Source organism: Lepisosteus platostomus, chromosome 6 (genome assembly GCF_059453375.1).
Source record: "Lepisosteus platostomus isolate fLepPlt1 chromosome 6, fLepPlt1.hap1, whole genome shotgun sequence".
Taxonomy (NCBI): domain Eukaryota; kingdom Metazoa; phylum Chordata; class Actinopteri; order Semionotiformes; family Lepisosteidae; genus Lepisosteus; species Lepisosteus platostomus.
The window spans coordinates 31,698,929-31,715,464 of record NC_142616.1 but is presented as its reverse complement, the minus strand read 5'-3'; the positions used below and the strand labels follow the sequence as shown (position 1 = coordinate 31,715,464).

The 16,536-nt window shown below is 41.2% G+C and overlaps 1 protein-coding gene across 3 annotated transcripts; it reads left to right on the top strand.

Annotated features, from left to right (window-relative positions):
- Window positions 1–697: 697 nt before the first annotated feature.
- Window positions 698–16,253, top strand: zfand4 (zinc finger, AN1-type domain 4). 3 transcript variants are annotated; one of them, XM_088635420.1, is made up of 10 exons: window positions 698–1,152; window positions 6,460–6,767; window positions 8,040–8,115; window positions 9,108–9,175; window positions 9,835–10,021; window positions 10,481–10,628; window positions 11,181–12,356; window positions 12,794–12,848; window positions 14,145–14,262; window positions 15,279–16,253. In XM_088635420.1, the coding sequence occupies exons 2-10, from the start codon at window positions 6,584–6,586 to the stop codon at window positions 15,412–15,414; spliced, it is 2,148 nt and encodes a 715-aa protein (XP_088491546.1). In that variant the 5' UTR covers window positions 698–1,152; window positions 6,460–6,583; the 3' UTR covers window positions 15,415–16,253. The 3 variants fall into 3 exon arrangements, with proteins under 3 accessions (XP_088491546.1, XP_088491547.1, XP_088491548.1); XM_088635421.1 differs by lacking the exon at window positions 698–1,152 and adding an exon at window positions 1,261–1,407; XM_088635422.1 differs by lacking the exons at window positions 698–1,152; window positions 6,460–6,767 and adding an exon at window positions 8,876–9,015 and having other exon boundaries at window positions 8,042–8,115.
- The last annotated feature ends 283 nt before the right edge of the window (window positions 16,254–16,536 follow it).

The following is a 16,536-nucleotide window of genomic DNA, read 5'->3' as shown; positions in this document are numbered from 1 at the left end:
TCTAAAGGTTTAATTGGGGGGTTCCATAAAACAGAAAAACAGTCTGAAGCAGTAGGCTCATTCAATAAACACAGCTGCTCTCATCTGTGCATAAAACAAGCCATAATGGATGATTTCACCGACTCGAGCGGACTTACAAAGCGGGTTGGAAATACAGTATTCGAATGTTGAAAGCCATTTTTTTTTCAGCAGACACCTTTATCTAAAGCAATTGATATAATCAAAGCATGTTACAATTTCACGGGTAACAGTACAGTAGGTTAAGTGATGTGATTACTACAGGGATACATCATTCGAAAATGTACAGAATGTGTAAAAGCGGATAGAAAGGAAAATACGATTAAACCAAGCCGTAAAAAATATAATTTTCACCAGAAAAACGTCAAATTAAACTATAAAGGACTGGTTTTGTTTGTTAGCCCGTTTTGAGACCCAGGGTGTTCTCAGTAGTCTCTTGGTTATCAGATACAGTATCACACAGCGTCCGCGTCTCCAAGGTGCACAAATATTGGTCACGTGTTAATTGTTGTTGGAGATGAGGGTCAACATCCGGGAAACTATTGGAGCACAAAGAAAATAGCTCTGTTCACGCAACCAAACCATTCTATACCCGCCTCAAGAGGCTTTTTATTGGTTGTTTGGCGTCTCTATCTGGGTTTCTGTGGATGTCATTGGATATTGCTCTGTCAGGCAGAATGTGTCATAAAGGGTAGGTTTTTCTTTGAAATGTTGTGTTAAGCAGCACAGGAAGGTATTTGAGGGGAAGTTAGGAGATAATTGAACGATTGTGAAGGTTAAAACTATGGCTAATAAGAACGCAGGTGTGATAAAACGTTAAAAATATGATTTTGCTGCTGCTGCATTTTAGTGTCATTCAAGGCCGGTGAAGGTGAGCCTCATAGGCTTTCCTTTGAGGGCGAAACTGAGAAACGGGTCAGGGGATTTGATTGCTATATTCAGGTGCTGAGGGTATTACATCGTTGTGGTCACTGCCGTGTCAGCGCAGGCTTGGTTTATTTAAAAGAAATCTAGAATCTGATCTAAACGAGGATTAAAAAAAAACCCAGCAGCCGTTACTCGTGGGAGAGCTTTGGGATATTTGCCAGCTGTAACCCTGCTGCCTCTCCTGAGCGCCACAGGGATGATGTTACGGTAAGTCGGGCTGATCACGTTTCTAGTCCTGCTGAGCGGAGAGCTTGTTGGTCCTGACCGCGTAGCCGCGCCTAAGGTCAGACCATCCCTCCTGATCTTTCTGTGGCTGGAGAGGATTTATTACAGTGTCTGATCCAGTACGGTCGGACATGCACGGAAACCTTGATATTGCGTGAAATGTGTTATATAGGGGTGGGTAGGACAAAATCACGTAGGTTCAGTTTGTACAGTTTTGGACCAGGTTGGGTTTTGCAGGTAAGGTGCTGTGTAGTGTTACAGTGTTGGGAAAACGACCGGTATTTCTTTTTTGCGGAGGGAAGACATGAAGTAGAAATGTCTGTAGCCGCTGTTCTAGGATGTGAAAAGACGGGCATTTAAAAAAAGAGAGAACGCGCTAGTACTTTCGAGCTGGGCATCCCGGGACAGGTCAGAATTGGATCTGATGTGTATCTAGAGCTCGTTAGGTTGTCCTAAAAGTAAAATTTTCATTGTATTATTCGTGAGCCTTCGTACAAAAATACAATGTATCATTGTTGGGTGTGTGTGTGTGTGGTGGGGGGAGGGTAGTTCCCAAATTTATAAGAACATAGAAATGAAGTGTTTTGTAGGTCTTCACAATATCGATACTCCAGGTAGTTCGTTTTCTTCGATGAACGTAAGCGTAGAGGTAGACTGAGTGTTTCTGAATTGACACAGCCATCGACTCCAGTGCAGGCCGCTGTGATTTGTGATGCGCAGTGCTTCCTTGCTCTGATAAATGTAATTTTCCTGTTCCAAACTGCTACAACATCGCTCTGCCGGAAATTTGTGTTATTAACCCTTTTCGGGTATAACGTGGAATGAATTCCTCAAATATTAGAATTTGCGGAAATTGGCGCAGCCCAATTTGTTATAAAGAACTAGGTGCTTTAAGGCGATCACACTGTAAGGTATTTGTATTTTATTTCATGAAGGCTCAAGGCTATTTCATTTAGGCTCCATCAAGTGTTGTCAATTACCGAGGACAAACGGAAGCTATGTTTCCGAGATACGGAGTGCGATCTGTGATGGAAACGTGCATTCTTAAGTCTGTGCGTGTAATACCAGCCACAGAGCGGCCTGGCCTCCTATTGCAAAATTGCTTTGAACCTGGAAAAACTGCTTGCTCACAAAATCACGTTGAATACACGTGCACTCATCTGTTGTTGGCATCACGCAACTAATTCTCGTCGTGATGGCCACTTGAACCTCTGGGCTGCTTCTTTTCCACTCGCTGTGCTGGGGTTACAGCGCTCACGGTGGCCACGCACGCTCGTAGTTGAAGCACCGGGGTGAATGTTGTGGTAGAAGGTTGCCGTTGAGGAGCAGCGTGTAGTGCGTTAACCTATCCCTGCTATATACGGCAGTCACCTTGTACGCTTCTCTAAATGCCAAATACAAATCCGTTTCAAGTCCATAGAAGCCACTTCTGCTCTGGCAGCCCAGAATTAAATTGGACCGAGTATAAATACAGTGTACAGAATTGTCCATTCATGACCGTTTAGCCCGCTGCTACTGTATATCGCCCTGCAACTCACAGCTGGCAGCCCACTGTAGCTCTCAGCGGGTGTGAGCCTGCTCAGTTCCTGGATGGGAGTCCTCCTGGGAAAGCTAAGGTTGCTGCTGGAAGTTAGTGGAATCAGTAGGGGGGTGCTCACCCTGCGGTCTGTGTGGGTCCTAATGCCCCAGTATAGTGATGGGGGCCCTTTTTACAGTAGAGCGTCCTTCAGATGAGATGTAAAACTGTGGCCCTGACTCTCTGTGATCATTAAAAATCCCAGGGCATTTCTTTAAAAGAATAGGGGTGTTACCCTGGCATCCTGGCCAAATTTCCCATTGGCCTCCTACTAATTCCCATCTAATAACTGGTTTCATCACTCTGTTCGTCTGTATCATCACTGATAGCTGATGTGTAGTGAGTGTACTGGTGCACTATGGCTGCCGTCGCATCATCCAGGTGGGGCTGCACATTGGTGGTGGTGGAAGGGAGTCCCCATTACCTGTAGTGGTAACTTTGAGTGGAGTGTCTAAAAGCGTTTTATAAGTCTAAGGCATTATAAATTAGTTAATTCTTACAGGAGTCATACCATACCAGCCTGTATGTACTGTATACCTTACGGATGACTCCTGTAATCCTCATATCAGAGGATTATACTTTCTGATGTTCTGTTTTCTCCATTTTCTTCTAAGTAATTCCTGTTAATAATACTCCATATGTTTGATTTTTTTTTGGGGGGGGGGGTTAAAATAAGTCAGGAATCTGTAGAAAAACACTATTGAAGGGTCTTGCAATTGTAGAAAAGCACCTTCCAGGAGCACTTAAATGTAAGCTCTGTAGAGCTGCATTATTTTGGTCCAGTGATTAACACCAGTTTACAAGAGTGTATGTGTGGACACTGGGGTAGAAGAGGCCGCCCGAATTGTCTCAGGCAGATTATGTTCTGTAGTTTACCTCAAGGATCCTTTTGATCCACAGGTTGTTTGCTTACTTGGCATTATTTTTGTAGGTAGCAATTAACAAAAGCTTCCAAGGAGATTAGACTAGTTTCATTAACAGCAAGGCTTTCGAAAGACTGAAGAATACAGAGCCTTTGACTTGGTCTTCTTTCCCTCCATATTTGGAATTGAGGCTTGCGCATACATTCTCAGCAGGAGACAAAATACATGAACAGGATCCTGCCAAGTTAATTACAGTCTCCACTGTAACGAGGAGACATGATATGCCCGAGGAGGGGGGGGATCACCCCAGCAACAGGCTGCTGTGAAAACCCCCTGTCAGTTCTGAAATAGTTTCAAGTGTGTGGCAAAAGAGTCCACAGAACAAACAACCTGCTGCATAAACCCACAGCGTGTATTGTTCTTTAATACATGCCAGACCAGTTTAGGGCCCGGACATTGCGCGATGTACGAAGCCATGGCGTGTGACGTCTGGAATTGAGCTCGAGTGGTTTCACCTTGTCTCACAGTTGAGCGCAGTCCTTTGTGCCAGACACAATATGGTCTGGGTTTCATGTTATGGTGCTCGAATTTGTTGTTGATTTGTTTTTCACTGGGGGATGACGGGTTTTGTTGGGTCTCCTGGGTCCGATGCAGGACCGGGACTCCTTGCGTGTGCGCAGCCCCTGTGGGTTTTCTTTGGGTGCTCTGGATTCCCCCCATCATCCGAGAGCCTGCTTTGTAGGTCAACTGGTGTCTTTTAGTCCTGCTCCCTTGTCTGTCTGCTGTGTGGCGGATTGGTGGCCTGTCCTGCACCCCGTGCTCCCGGGTTGTGTTCCTGATCCCCACAACCCTTGCCGGGAATGAGGATTGCCGTTTGGGTTTGGTTTGCATCTGCCTTGGATTAGAAGTAATGGGGCTTCGTGGATTTCGCCGCAAGTCTTTGTGGTCTCAGTCTTGATTCGCAGGGATGTGAAAGTTTCACCTGCAAGGCGTTGGGAGTACAGGCAATCAGTCATTTTAATCCTCCGTGAGAAAGGTCAGGTAAAACAGAAAAGATTATTATTCAACTCCATTACATTGTAGGGGCAATAAGTTAATTAAAAATTCTTTATGGATCCTTCCAATTTCATTTCATGGGACGTATAACACTAGACCTTATTGAATATTTCATTGCTTATCTTCACAAGATTTTTGCAGAAACTATCTGCTGCTTAATTGGTTTCCCTTTCCAGTGTTTAAAATGTCCAGTAGTCAAGGAATTGAACGTTTTAACCTGACGCAAAGCTTTGCAGCATATTCTGAAGTGTCTTGCACTCCGTCTTTTTACTTAATAGAAAACAAACCAAGCTGAAAAGTGTTATGTACGTTTTAAAGGATGCTAATGTAACAGTAATCGAAATGTTTTAATGTTTCTTTTTTTAAATCGGTAATCTTTGGACTTTTTTATGTTTAATAAAAGGGGTGGTAATCTTAACTAGATTCAACGTGCAGAAGATGATCTCTTTGAGACTTTGCTCTTTAATACTGACATTTGAAATGATCATTATTGAAATACAGAACATACTGAAGAGCTGAAAGGAATAAAAAAAGACTTGTCAGGGAAGCTTGGCAAAATGCATGTAGAAATGGCATTGGTTTTATTTTGACATCCTGAATACTTGAGTCCTCAGCATTGAGCTGGCTAATGAGTTATGATGTGCAAGGCCAAAGCAGTTACCTCCATATGTGTGAACTCACTCTAGTCTGTGTTATCTGTGATGTTCACAAACTGATTTGCCTAAGGGTAGGAATTGGAACATCAGCATCCAGATTGCCAGGGCTTCTGTTGGTATTCAGATTGCAAAAACAGAACAAGCTCCTCCTGGATTATTGAACTACTAGTGGGAAAGGGATGAGTGTGGGGAGTCTGTAATCGAGGTGCAAGATTTCACTCCTTCTTACCTATGCATTGAGTAAATGTTTCGCACATGAGATCACTCTTTGTGTGCTAAAAGGTCTCCTCAGTACTTGTTCGAGGGTTAAGTATCATTGCACAATTGTAGTGGTGTTTGTTAGAAAAGGTGCTATAGGTGTTTTTAAGGATAGAATTTTCTCTTTTAGCAAAATGTAACGGTAAAGCTTGTATTAAGTTAGTGGTACAAACATAAATGTGCATGTTAAATAAAGATACAAAAGTGGTGGGATATAAGATAGGATTTAAGTACTTGGCACTTTAGTAGGAAAGGTATTGTGCAGTTTGTAGACCAATATATTAAATACGTCTTTTTTATTTTTTGTCTTACAGTGTTTATGCCTACAGTAAATCCAATTACATCGGTTTATCTTAGGGGAAAACCCTCAGGGGGTACCACTGACATGGTTCTAGCACACATAGTTCAATTCCGATTCTTGGTCAAGCTTTCCGCTTTTGCCAGCTGCCGTGAGTCAGGTCAGGCAGAGCAGTTATGAGGTCAGCCCTGGCTGTAGTAGGGCTGGCACAGGGCTGTGCTTGTTTTCCAGTCTTGGCTTGGATACATGCTCTTCATTTGGAATACTGGAGGAGAATTTTCTACAGTCACTGACGCTGCATGAGTGTGTGAACTCACTGGTGATTTGTTAGACGGTTCAGGCTGTTTTTATTTACTTTGGTATGTGTATTTCTCATTTTTGTGGCTGCATCTGAGAATGTTTACTTTGTTTTCCCCCTTCAGAGAACGGGTCTTGTCTTAAATTTACAGGAATTCTGAGTTTTGGTGTGATCTCACTGTTTGTAAAGCTGTATGAATGTTACCTTTTAAAGGTAAACTTTATCTTGAAGAACTTTAGGAATATATTCGCCTTGTAAAATGAATATTAAATTGTTGTTTCTAGGTGCAGCTTCACAGCATCATGACCAGCCTCTCTGCCTGCGAGTGTCCCGTGCTCCTGCCCTTGTCCCTTCTGATAGTGGGTCACCCTTCTCCCTTGCCTTGAAGCTGTGCTGGAAAGACCAGAAATGGCCCACAAGAAGGAGCCTCCCTTCTTCAATGAGGACAATGTAGGACCATTCCACTACAAGCTTCCTTTCTATGAGACGATGGAGCTGTTCATTGAAACCCTCACTGGCACGTGTTTTGAGCTACGCGTGTCGCCTTTTGAGACGGTGATTTCAGTAAAGGCCAAAATTCAAAGACTAGAGGGTACTGCTCTTTTTCATTAACTCCTCTTTCTCTTTCCCTGTATCCATGCCTGTGCATTACAGATTGAAAGGCAGGTCAGCAACCAGAAATAAAAATGAAAATTTTGAATCTAGTCATAGTCGAGATCTTACATCAACAGCTTAGATGTGCAGTTATTGATTATTCACAGTATAGAGTACAGATCTACAGCAGCACCTGATCTTCACTACATTTATAATGCATCTTAGCAATTAATTCTGTGATGCAGCTTTCTAATGATTTCTGTTTTACCCCAGATTTTGCATGGTCTAGATAGGAACAAGTGTGAGTTCTTTCATTACTGAGCCACTGAGAGGCTTAAAGCTAAATCAAGATCTTAATAGGAATTCTGAAGGAATGACTGACCTTGCTGCACTTGTCACTTAGTGCAGTGAACTTGCATTGTGAGCCTAATAAGGAATATCCATGGCCCTTTGGGATGTGCTTTTGAACTTTCAACTGTTCTGTTGAATGTGCTGCAGGAGTCAGGTGCTGAGCATGTGGTTAGAGCATCTGCATTGTGTTGCCAGCTCGCCTGCTGCTTTTGATTTGCAGGGCATTGAGGCATCCTCATATCATATCTTCTGTTACCAGATATTTCCAAAGGCTGGTTTGTGCTTTCCTTCACCTGTGGCTACAATGACTGTTTAGTGGCAGAGATGCAATCTTTTCTTTTTGTCGTTGTCCCTTGAAATCGTATCTGCTTTACATTTGAGCACATTGGGATATGTTTCAGATTTAAGGCAACCAGTCTGTCTAGAGCTGGGATCTCCAAGTCTGGTCTTGGAGAGCATCCAATTGTATTTTAAAATCTATTGTAAGGGATATTGACAGTTTTCTGGTTTATAATGTGTTTATACATATATATTACTACCCTCAAATTATATTTTAGAAATGAAACCAACAATTAGTTTAACATGAACAAGTGTAGTGACTTCCTAACGCTATAAACAAATTAAGATGTCAACAATGAACTCGCTTTGTCTTCATGCGTACTGTAGATGTCGGAAAGCTGAAGTTAAAACCAAATACTTAATTGTATTATTGTAGGGGGCAAAAAATCAAAAAAAGTACTTTTGTTATCAGAGATTCATTACAAGGAATGATCTTAGCTGTTGGTAAGCATGGACCTGTGTCTTCACAGTATTACCATTTGTGTAGAATTTGACTCTCATTTCCCTACATAGTATTCAGCATACTGAAAATAAACTTGTCTTCTAACTGCTGTTTTTTTTTTATTTTTCTTCTGAAAAGGGATACCTGTTGCACAGCAGCATTTGATCTGGAACAACGTGGAACTAGAAGATGAGTACTGCTTAAATGATTACAGGTAAAATCATTGGCTGTTCTAACATGTACATTGTACTGTTAAATAGTTTCCTGCAGTTACCTTGTAAATTGTTGTTGATTTTGGTTGTCAATTTGAAAGGATCAAGTAAAGGTTAATTCCATGCTGGAAAGACAAATGGCTTTCCAGCAGTCAAACTTTCTTTAGGACTGTGAAGAAGGCACACATTCCTGAAAAAGGTCTCAACAACCAAAACATTTTTCTTACTACTTTTAGCATGGAATTAAACTTTACTTTTCCTTTGCAGTCAATGCACTCTCGAAGCTTCCTGCTCAACCGATATGAATGTTAAGACTGATTAGGTAGTTTCTGACCTCTAAGGCTGTTGCTGTAATGACATGTCACTAAATAATACATTTTCACGTTTCACACAAAAATGCTGCTTTTTCAGGCTGCTAGCTATGGCTGTTGATCAAGATAGTCTAACCTTTTGATCTCCAGGCTCTTTGACTAATCCTACTCTCCTGGCAAAGGCTTTATGCTGTGTAAAATGCCTGGGAACTCCTACAACATTTTATTTCTGATGGATTTTTGCTGGATCATCAAAAATAATTCAGCTGTAGCAGTTACCTTTATCATTAATCCTGAAATCTGGACTCTGTCTCCAGGACTGCTTTTTTGTTCCATCAAGCTAGTACATTTACGTAAGGATTTTCTAAGGCAGGTGATTTCAGACTGATTTAACCTGTAGTGTTTTAACTTAAACCCTTTGTTACACCTCCAGTTCCTTTTTTGTTTCCAGTAAAATCTTCTCTGACAAGGTTGGGCTCTTCCAGTCTTTTCATTCTTCACTGCTGTGTACCTGAGGTGCATTCTTGCTGTTCTTGGATGGGTTTCGAAATTGAAAGGGTTCAAACAAGACGAGAAATTTTCATGAAGCAGGCAAGCACATGGGTTCAAGCTCAAACTCCAAACTGCCTTTCCTCATTTCCAGTCTTGCTGTGCTGCTTACTCTGTTCATATTGTCTGTTCAGCATTACAGAAGGGTGCACTTTGAAATTGGTGCTCGCTATGAGAGGGGGACCCATCAATACCAGGAGAGGTTTGTATTTATTTTGTTTAAAGTGAACATAATAACAGTGTACTCTTTATTAAGCAGCTCATAACTGCAGGCATGTTTAATCTGAGAACTGTGTCTTCAGGCCATAATTTAGATTGAGGATTAGCAGTAGAAGAAGGATGCACTTTGTTTTTGTTGCCATTTGATCATTTGATGTGTGCCACGTTTTGCAAAACAACGTGGTGATGCTCCATTATAAGGGTGTGTAGTAGTTTCTAAGTAATCTGTATAATATTAACAGATGAATTGTGAGCTATGAAAGTACAGTTCTTGTAGATCTAAACATTCATTTATGTCTCCCAGGAAACTGAATGTGAGTGAACTCAAAAGGCAACTTGTTTTATGTATTAAATTGAATTCATTATAATTGGAAAACAAGATGTCGTAGTGATCAGACAGCAAATCTGCAGTTTTGATGTTCAGTCAGGTCTTCCTAAGAGCATATACTGCATACAGCATTATAACAGAAGTTGGAACAATTCCATGAGTAGTAGCAAATAATTAAAAAATACTTTCATGTATTTATCTCGTAGTATTATGGATATATCTACAATAGGAAATTATATATTATATAATCTGGCACCTTTTGATGGTATGCAGCCTCTTGTTTTAGTTATTGTTTTGTATTTTATCCACTGCAGTTCCAATGGATGACCCTGTAAAGGAATTTGCGGAGTACATGGATTCAAACCGGGATGATGTTTTGGAGAAAACTTCACCCAATAAGCAGGTCACCTTTCTTGTGTACCAGGAGGGAGACCAGCTCAATTTCTTCCGAGTTGTGGATCGAGGAGATGGCACCTTAACACCAGTTTCTGAATCAATAAGGTGTGTAAAGAAAGGCTGATTTTGAAATAAACATTTAAACGTTTTATTACATTGAATTCATTATAAATGAAAATAGGTAATGATGAAACTCTTATCAAAGCTTGCACTTTAATTGTTTTAAGTAGGTTTGTGTGATAATTTAAATTTATATTATGCTTGGAGTTTAAATAGTATTTTTTTTCTAACCACCCTCTCTCAGTTTTTGGGGAGCTATGTGATAAAACGTTCTGTTATGGTACAAGAATATATGGTAGGGCATAACAGGCCATCCATTTTTGAAATAGAAATTACAAGAATATTTACATTCTGGATAACACTGTGGTCTAATAAACATTTTGTTGAAGTTTGCAAATAGTCAGAAATACTCGTCTGTGGGTCTAAATACCAGAATGGTCTCCTCTGCAAGTTGATGATGCATATTTCCAGTAGCCGAGTAGCCAGTTGTATCCTCTGTTGTAGCGGAGGCTCAGTGTATAACTTGTACACTGAGGAGGAAGAAGAAAGTGAGCCCTCACCCTCAGGCCAGCAGATCATGGAGAACTCCATCACCATGAATAAGATGAAGCTGCTGAAGGCCAAAATGGAAAACATGAACCTCAGTAAGAAGGTACTGCTGCCATAACACCCTATGGGGAAATATCCTTCACTTTGATTATATTAGCTGCCAAGCTCCTTTGTCAGTAGACTCTCTAGAATTCGGTCATTGTTGGAGCGAGATGGCAAAGTAGGTGAAAGACTCGCTCATAAACTACGTCAACCATGTCAGGAGGGGTATCGTGAGCAGTTCTGCAGCATGCGCATATGAAACTTTGATTTACCCTGTTGTATGTGTACTTGGAAACATTCTCATTCCTTAAGAAATGTCATTTTCATTCTTTACTTGCATGCAGTTACAATATAAATTACATGCTTAAGAAAACTGGGGGAAAAATAGCACATTGCCATTACAGTCTTCATTTTGCCTGTCATTGACTAAAAGTGTATACATTTAGCCAATCTTTAAGAATGGTATGACACAAACAGCTGTTTTTTCACAATTAATGTATTTGTTTCTCAGGTGTTCTGCACTCCAAGACACCTGACTCTAGTTAACAATAAATGAATCCTCTATACATTTGTGAGGAATTTCAGTTTAGTGTCCAGTGTTTTTCTTTTGCAGCCTAAGAAGACTGCCAAGGTGAAACCCAGGCCTCCCATCTGTGCTCGGCCCTGCACCGACTCATTGAATACAGCCCGTCATCAAAGACTGTTCCGGGTTCTGCCTCAAATTGGACACTCTCTGAACCCTTCAACATGCCTACCTCCTGTCAGGGACCAGCATTCCTCAGCTACTCCTCCTGTTCCTGCACCCCCGAGCGCCTTGTCCTCTGTCACCCCCGCCAGCCAGGCAGTGCTGTCGTCCACATGTTACTCTGTGAAGGAAGACGAGTCCTGGGAGTGCCCAGTCATGACTGCTTCCTTAAGCAAAATCAGGTCTCCACCTAAAGTTTCCCGAGTCAAAGTAGACAACTCTCATCTGCCGAAAGTTGCAGTTCTTCCACCACTTTCTGTGTTGCCCAATAGGGAGTCTCAAGATGGCTCTATGGAACAAGTGAAATCTAACATCGAGGGAACGGTGAGGAGGGAGGACACTGTACTTGTGGGCACCCACCCGGATACTTTTCTTGTGCTTGATGAAGAGCAGGCTAATGCAAGTGTCAACGCGGAACCAGCACAGGGTAAAGACAGCAGTTCTGAAATGATAGAAGAAGCTACTGAGCGGTCTGTAGCAGCATTACTTTCCAAAGCAGTAAGTTCTGAATCCATGGACACCTGGGCCCTGAGCACTGAGCGTTTATCTCAAAGGGCTAACAAAGCACTCAGTCCTCTGCAGTTCCCTGCTCAGTTGACCTCCAACCCTTTAGTGATTGGGAAGCCCCAGAGGCTGCCCAAGTCTTTCGGTTATGGCAGTCTGAGACCCACAGCTTCCAGAGCTCTCCTGAAGTCTGAGGAATACTCTGGTGCCGCCGAGGCCTCTCCTGCACGAACTCCAAAGTTTCGGGGTGTGAAGGTGGACTCCCCTGGTAAGCATCCTGAGATCATATCGAGAACAGAGGCGCGGGACATTACCGAAATGGTGAACAAAGCCTCTAAGGAACCCCTGGGCTCTGTCAGCAATTTAGGAATCCTGGCTTCGCTGGCACGAAGCACAAGCAAAGAAAGCAGCCTACCAGGGAGCTGTGGACTGGGAAGACCACACCCGGCTGCATTGCCTCTTCCCACCAACATCCACCTCTTTCAGGACGACCTCCTTAGGAAAGTGTCCCCACCAGAGGGAGCTGGTGCTTCATGCATGGTAGAGTACATGGTGCAATTCCTGTGCATTGTTACCCACTAAAAGATCTTGGTGATTGTCACAGCTTCAAGTTGTACCTAGCTACTAGTGTTGTATTTTTCCATTCTGCTTGTTCAGGATTTTCTTAGGGCTGCAAGTAAGGAAAGAACACCCGCATTAACACTAAACATTAATATTCTGCTCTAGCGGCTTTGGTGAGACCGCGGTCAGCGTCGCGATGTAGAATGGGTATACTGGACTGGTTAAAATTTTATTTTACTCTGTTTTTCATCTAACTGAAAGCCTTTCGTTGATCCTGAAAAGAGCCTTGCTGTTCCCAGACATTTTTTTATTTGCGGTGGTCATTTGGTTATCAGTAATCATCGAAATTTGTAGCCTGTTCAGATTAACAAGTGCTGTTCAATTTTGTCCCTGAAAATGTAACTGTCTCATTTCAGCCTGCTAACCCTCTTGGCTCAAGTGGAGGCTCTTCCAACACAATTAGGCGAATAGGTGAGTGATGTGATCATTTCCTGCAGGCCTCAATGGTTGTTGCAAGTCCTGCAAGAGCCTCTTTCTTACTTCGTCATGTTGTTCTGTATGCCTTCTTATCCTTGTCCCTTCAGCCTGCTCTTTTATCTCCTGTGTGTTTCCTGCCTTCTCTCAGCCACTTTGGTGAAAGTCTTTCTGCAAACGGCAAACACAGTTGAGTCTCCTATCACCTGCCATTCCCTCATGTTGAGGACTAGATTGATAGACCTTTTTCTAACCACTTCTTCCGATTCAGGACACACACACACACACTTATACCTGAACACTGTGGTCATCTTCATTTTGCGTGTTTTACTGACTGAGCAACTCCTACAGACATTGTTGTTTATCCTGCAATTGGAATTTTAAATTGAAATTCTGTCTTGTGTATGCTGGTTTACTCACAATTTTTCCTGCTGTGTTTTTGTGTTCTCCACTTAATAATGTACCGTGTTTTCTTGCACTAAATATTTTGGTTTGAATCGTAAATGGTTTTATTGTTTAATGTCTTGTTTCTTAGTCTATAACTGGCAAACAAATATATAGAAGTTCTAAATATGTTAAAAAGCTTATTGGAGCACAATAAAATGTTCAAAAGTGTTTTTTCATTCTTATAAGAGCATTTAACATTTGAAATGTTAATTATTGATGTATTTTTGGTAAGAAGTTCAGCCGATTTGTGATAGTTGTTTGTAATCGTGGTTGAGAAAAACACCCTTACTGATGCATACAGGAAAGAACTGGGAAATGCAGGCAGGCTCTTCCAACCTGCCCAAGCCCTTTGCCTTTAACGTGTCACAGGTAGTTTAGCCTTAATTGCACAAGAAGATTGTCCCTCGTTGACTGCTCCGTGAGCCTACGAGCACTAAGTAGTCACAGGTTTCTCAGTGTAGCTGGCGGACTAATCCCAGCTTTCCCTCTGACCTTGCTTGAGGAATCCCAGCCAAGCTGCCTGTAGCTCGCGCAAACCTACAGTGCCTGGATCATGGTGTTCAGCCTTTGCTTGAGGCCCCTCAAGTGCAAGATTTTTTAATATAATTTGTGTTTAAGGTGAATAATGGCAATATTATTACATCTAAATATCATCTGCAACATGAAGAGAGATACACCCTAGAGGTGACTATTCCTCCTGCAAATGTTTCTGCACCAAAATAAGCTTCCATTTTTTTTCCCAGAAAATAATTTTCAGGAACTCAAGGATATATTTTTGTAGGGCCTTGGATTACACAATTATCCAGTGTTTTCCCACATGTTAATTTATGTAACAATTCTTTTTAGGTACTCCAACATATCACCTTCCTCCTGTGAAGGCCCCTGTCGCTCCTAAAAAGAAAAGTTCTAAGCACTGTTTCCTGTGTGGAAAGAAAACCGGACTGGCCACAAGCTATGAGTGCAGGTAAAACTGCAGGGATTCTTTATTCACGGAGGATTCTTTGTCAGGCATACAGCCTTGGATAACAGTTAGCGCATGCTTGGAAAGTCTGCATGTAATTGTAAGTTGTAATGATTCTTAACAGTCGTTGTCGACAGTGGAAAGTCTACATTCTCTTGACATCGTCGTGATTCGTTATTTCATGGTTCCTAGTCTCAAAGGAGCCATGGAGTCAGAGTGGATCCTTCTGAGACTTGTAAGCCAGACCCTGGGGGCCAGTATCTACAGACTTGTGTATCTCTTGCAGGATAGACAGCACAGTTAAAAGCAGGAGATCACTGCCACTACAGGAAAAAAATATCTATGAATCTGTTGTGTATATATTTTGAATGCTCATGTGCAGTTGTGTTGCTGTTCTGTAATACTGGACTGTAACATTACTACATTTGAAAACCCATGACGTGGAGTTATCCTAATTAAATTGTTCATACATCAGGGTACATTCAGACTTGTTCTTCTTTGGAAATGATTGGGTTTAAATGAAAAGGCAAACAGGATGAAGTAAAGAATCTTGCTTCATCTTCTTAATGATAGATATTGTACTGTCACTTTTGCATTCAAAGATGTTCCAAAGTTTCTCATCAATAAGAAGTTTCACCTTTTAAATCTTCAGAATTTTTGTGACCCACTCAAACTGAGACCGTTACAGAAGGTTTAAGATTGAGAAAACAATCATCACTTTGAAACTAAAGCTCTTCTCTCCATCTTTATTATATGGAGCACCTAGATACGTACACTTATGAACCTAGAACTTGAATTTTCTTCTTGAAGTGGTTGCAATCGACAGCCCAAAGTGTTTGTATCGCTGACTAAATTGACAGGAAGGCGAAGAGCAATGCTTAGTGCTTTGGTGAGGCACTAGAGGGCTGCTACATCATACCATTAATTAGTGTTGGGCCTTTTTTAGCTTTTACAGGTACTCATCAAAGGGGCCATCACTGGAATGACCTGGCTACATAGCGGTCTTGCTTTCATTTCAGATGCCGAAACAACTTTTGTGCTACACATCGCTATGCAGAAACTCATGACTGCAACTATGACTACAAGACTGCGGGCCGGAGGTACTTGCAGGAGTCGAACCCAATAATCAGCGCACCAAAGCTTCCCAAAATCTGACCATTCAAGTGTTGCATGTAGCAATTTTTTTTTTTTAATTGAGCAAGGGAATGTGACTACCGCTATCTGTTTTACACCAACTTTGCTCTGAAACTTTTAAATGCCAAGCAACACAACAAAATAAAAGCACATGCAAGTCTAATAGTCTAATATTTATGAATAATGTGAAAACTACTGTAGTGTGCATTTTCATTTGTAGCAAAATGAACAGTCAAATCTGTGTAAATAAGTAGTTTTTAAAGATATTAGAATGGTTTTAACTTGGACATTGCACGTTATATCTGTTTTTTTTTTAGGTCTGAAGATAACTCTTCACAAGACAAGTCTTTAAAAGATGCACTTTAATGATTAATCTTTACCATGTAGCCTGTTCTGAGGGAGGTTGCTGTGTCCTTGTCCTGTTTTGTCCTTCTATTGAAGTGTTTTTTTCCCCGCCTTGTCTGTCACGTTTCAATATTCCTCACCTTCCCCTTCCACCGCCCTCGCGTATTTCAAGCCTCACTGCTAGGAAACTGGGCTTGTTGGTGGCACGTGGGTTACACATCTTGTTGAAATTCAGCAGTGCGAGTTGAAAGAAATTCCATATCACCTTGAGGAAAAGTTTAGGATGCAATGTAATATTTTATATACAAATATCTACTAGATATATATGGCCATCAAGCATACAGTTTTTGGGATACAACAAAAATATTGTTTGTTGCCATAAAAGATCATTTTAACTACTTTTTTTGTAATGCCAGGATTTTTTTTAATAATTGCACAATGCTGTTTGCTGTTTTGCTAAGATTTTGAGTGCTGTTAACAGGAAAAAAATCTAATAAAAAAATGTCTGTCTTTTATTACTTTTCAGAGTGTTATTCATTGCATGTTGTGGTACAGAACTGAAAAAATGACCTGCTCAGTATTGAGATTAATTCAATTGATAAATGAAGGATTTGAACTTCAAATAACTAATCCTGGACCATGGATCTTTTTTGGGGAAAATTATTTACAGTGCTGTGACACATTTCCCTCCTATTTACTAGCTTTTTAGAATGTGTAATAACCTCTTGGCTTAAGATTTGCAAGACATTATAAGTGACTAACACATCCTCTGAGATGATGTCTTTATGCCTCATAGAC

Bases quoted from the DNA above. Each gene is read 5' to 3' on its own strand.
- zfand4 (XM_088635420.1), top strand. From the start codon at position 6,584: ATGGCCCACAAGAAGGAGCCTCCCTTCTTCAATGAGGACAATGTAGGA. The intron at 10,022-10,480 runs GTGTGTAAAGAA...CCTCTGTTGTAG, and splicing joins CCAGTTTCTGAATCAATAAG to CGGAGGCTCAGTGTATAACT. The intron at 12,357-12,793 runs GTAGAGTACATG...GTCTCATTTCAG, and splicing joins GAGCTGGTGCTTCATGCATG to CCTGCTAACCCTCTTGGCTC.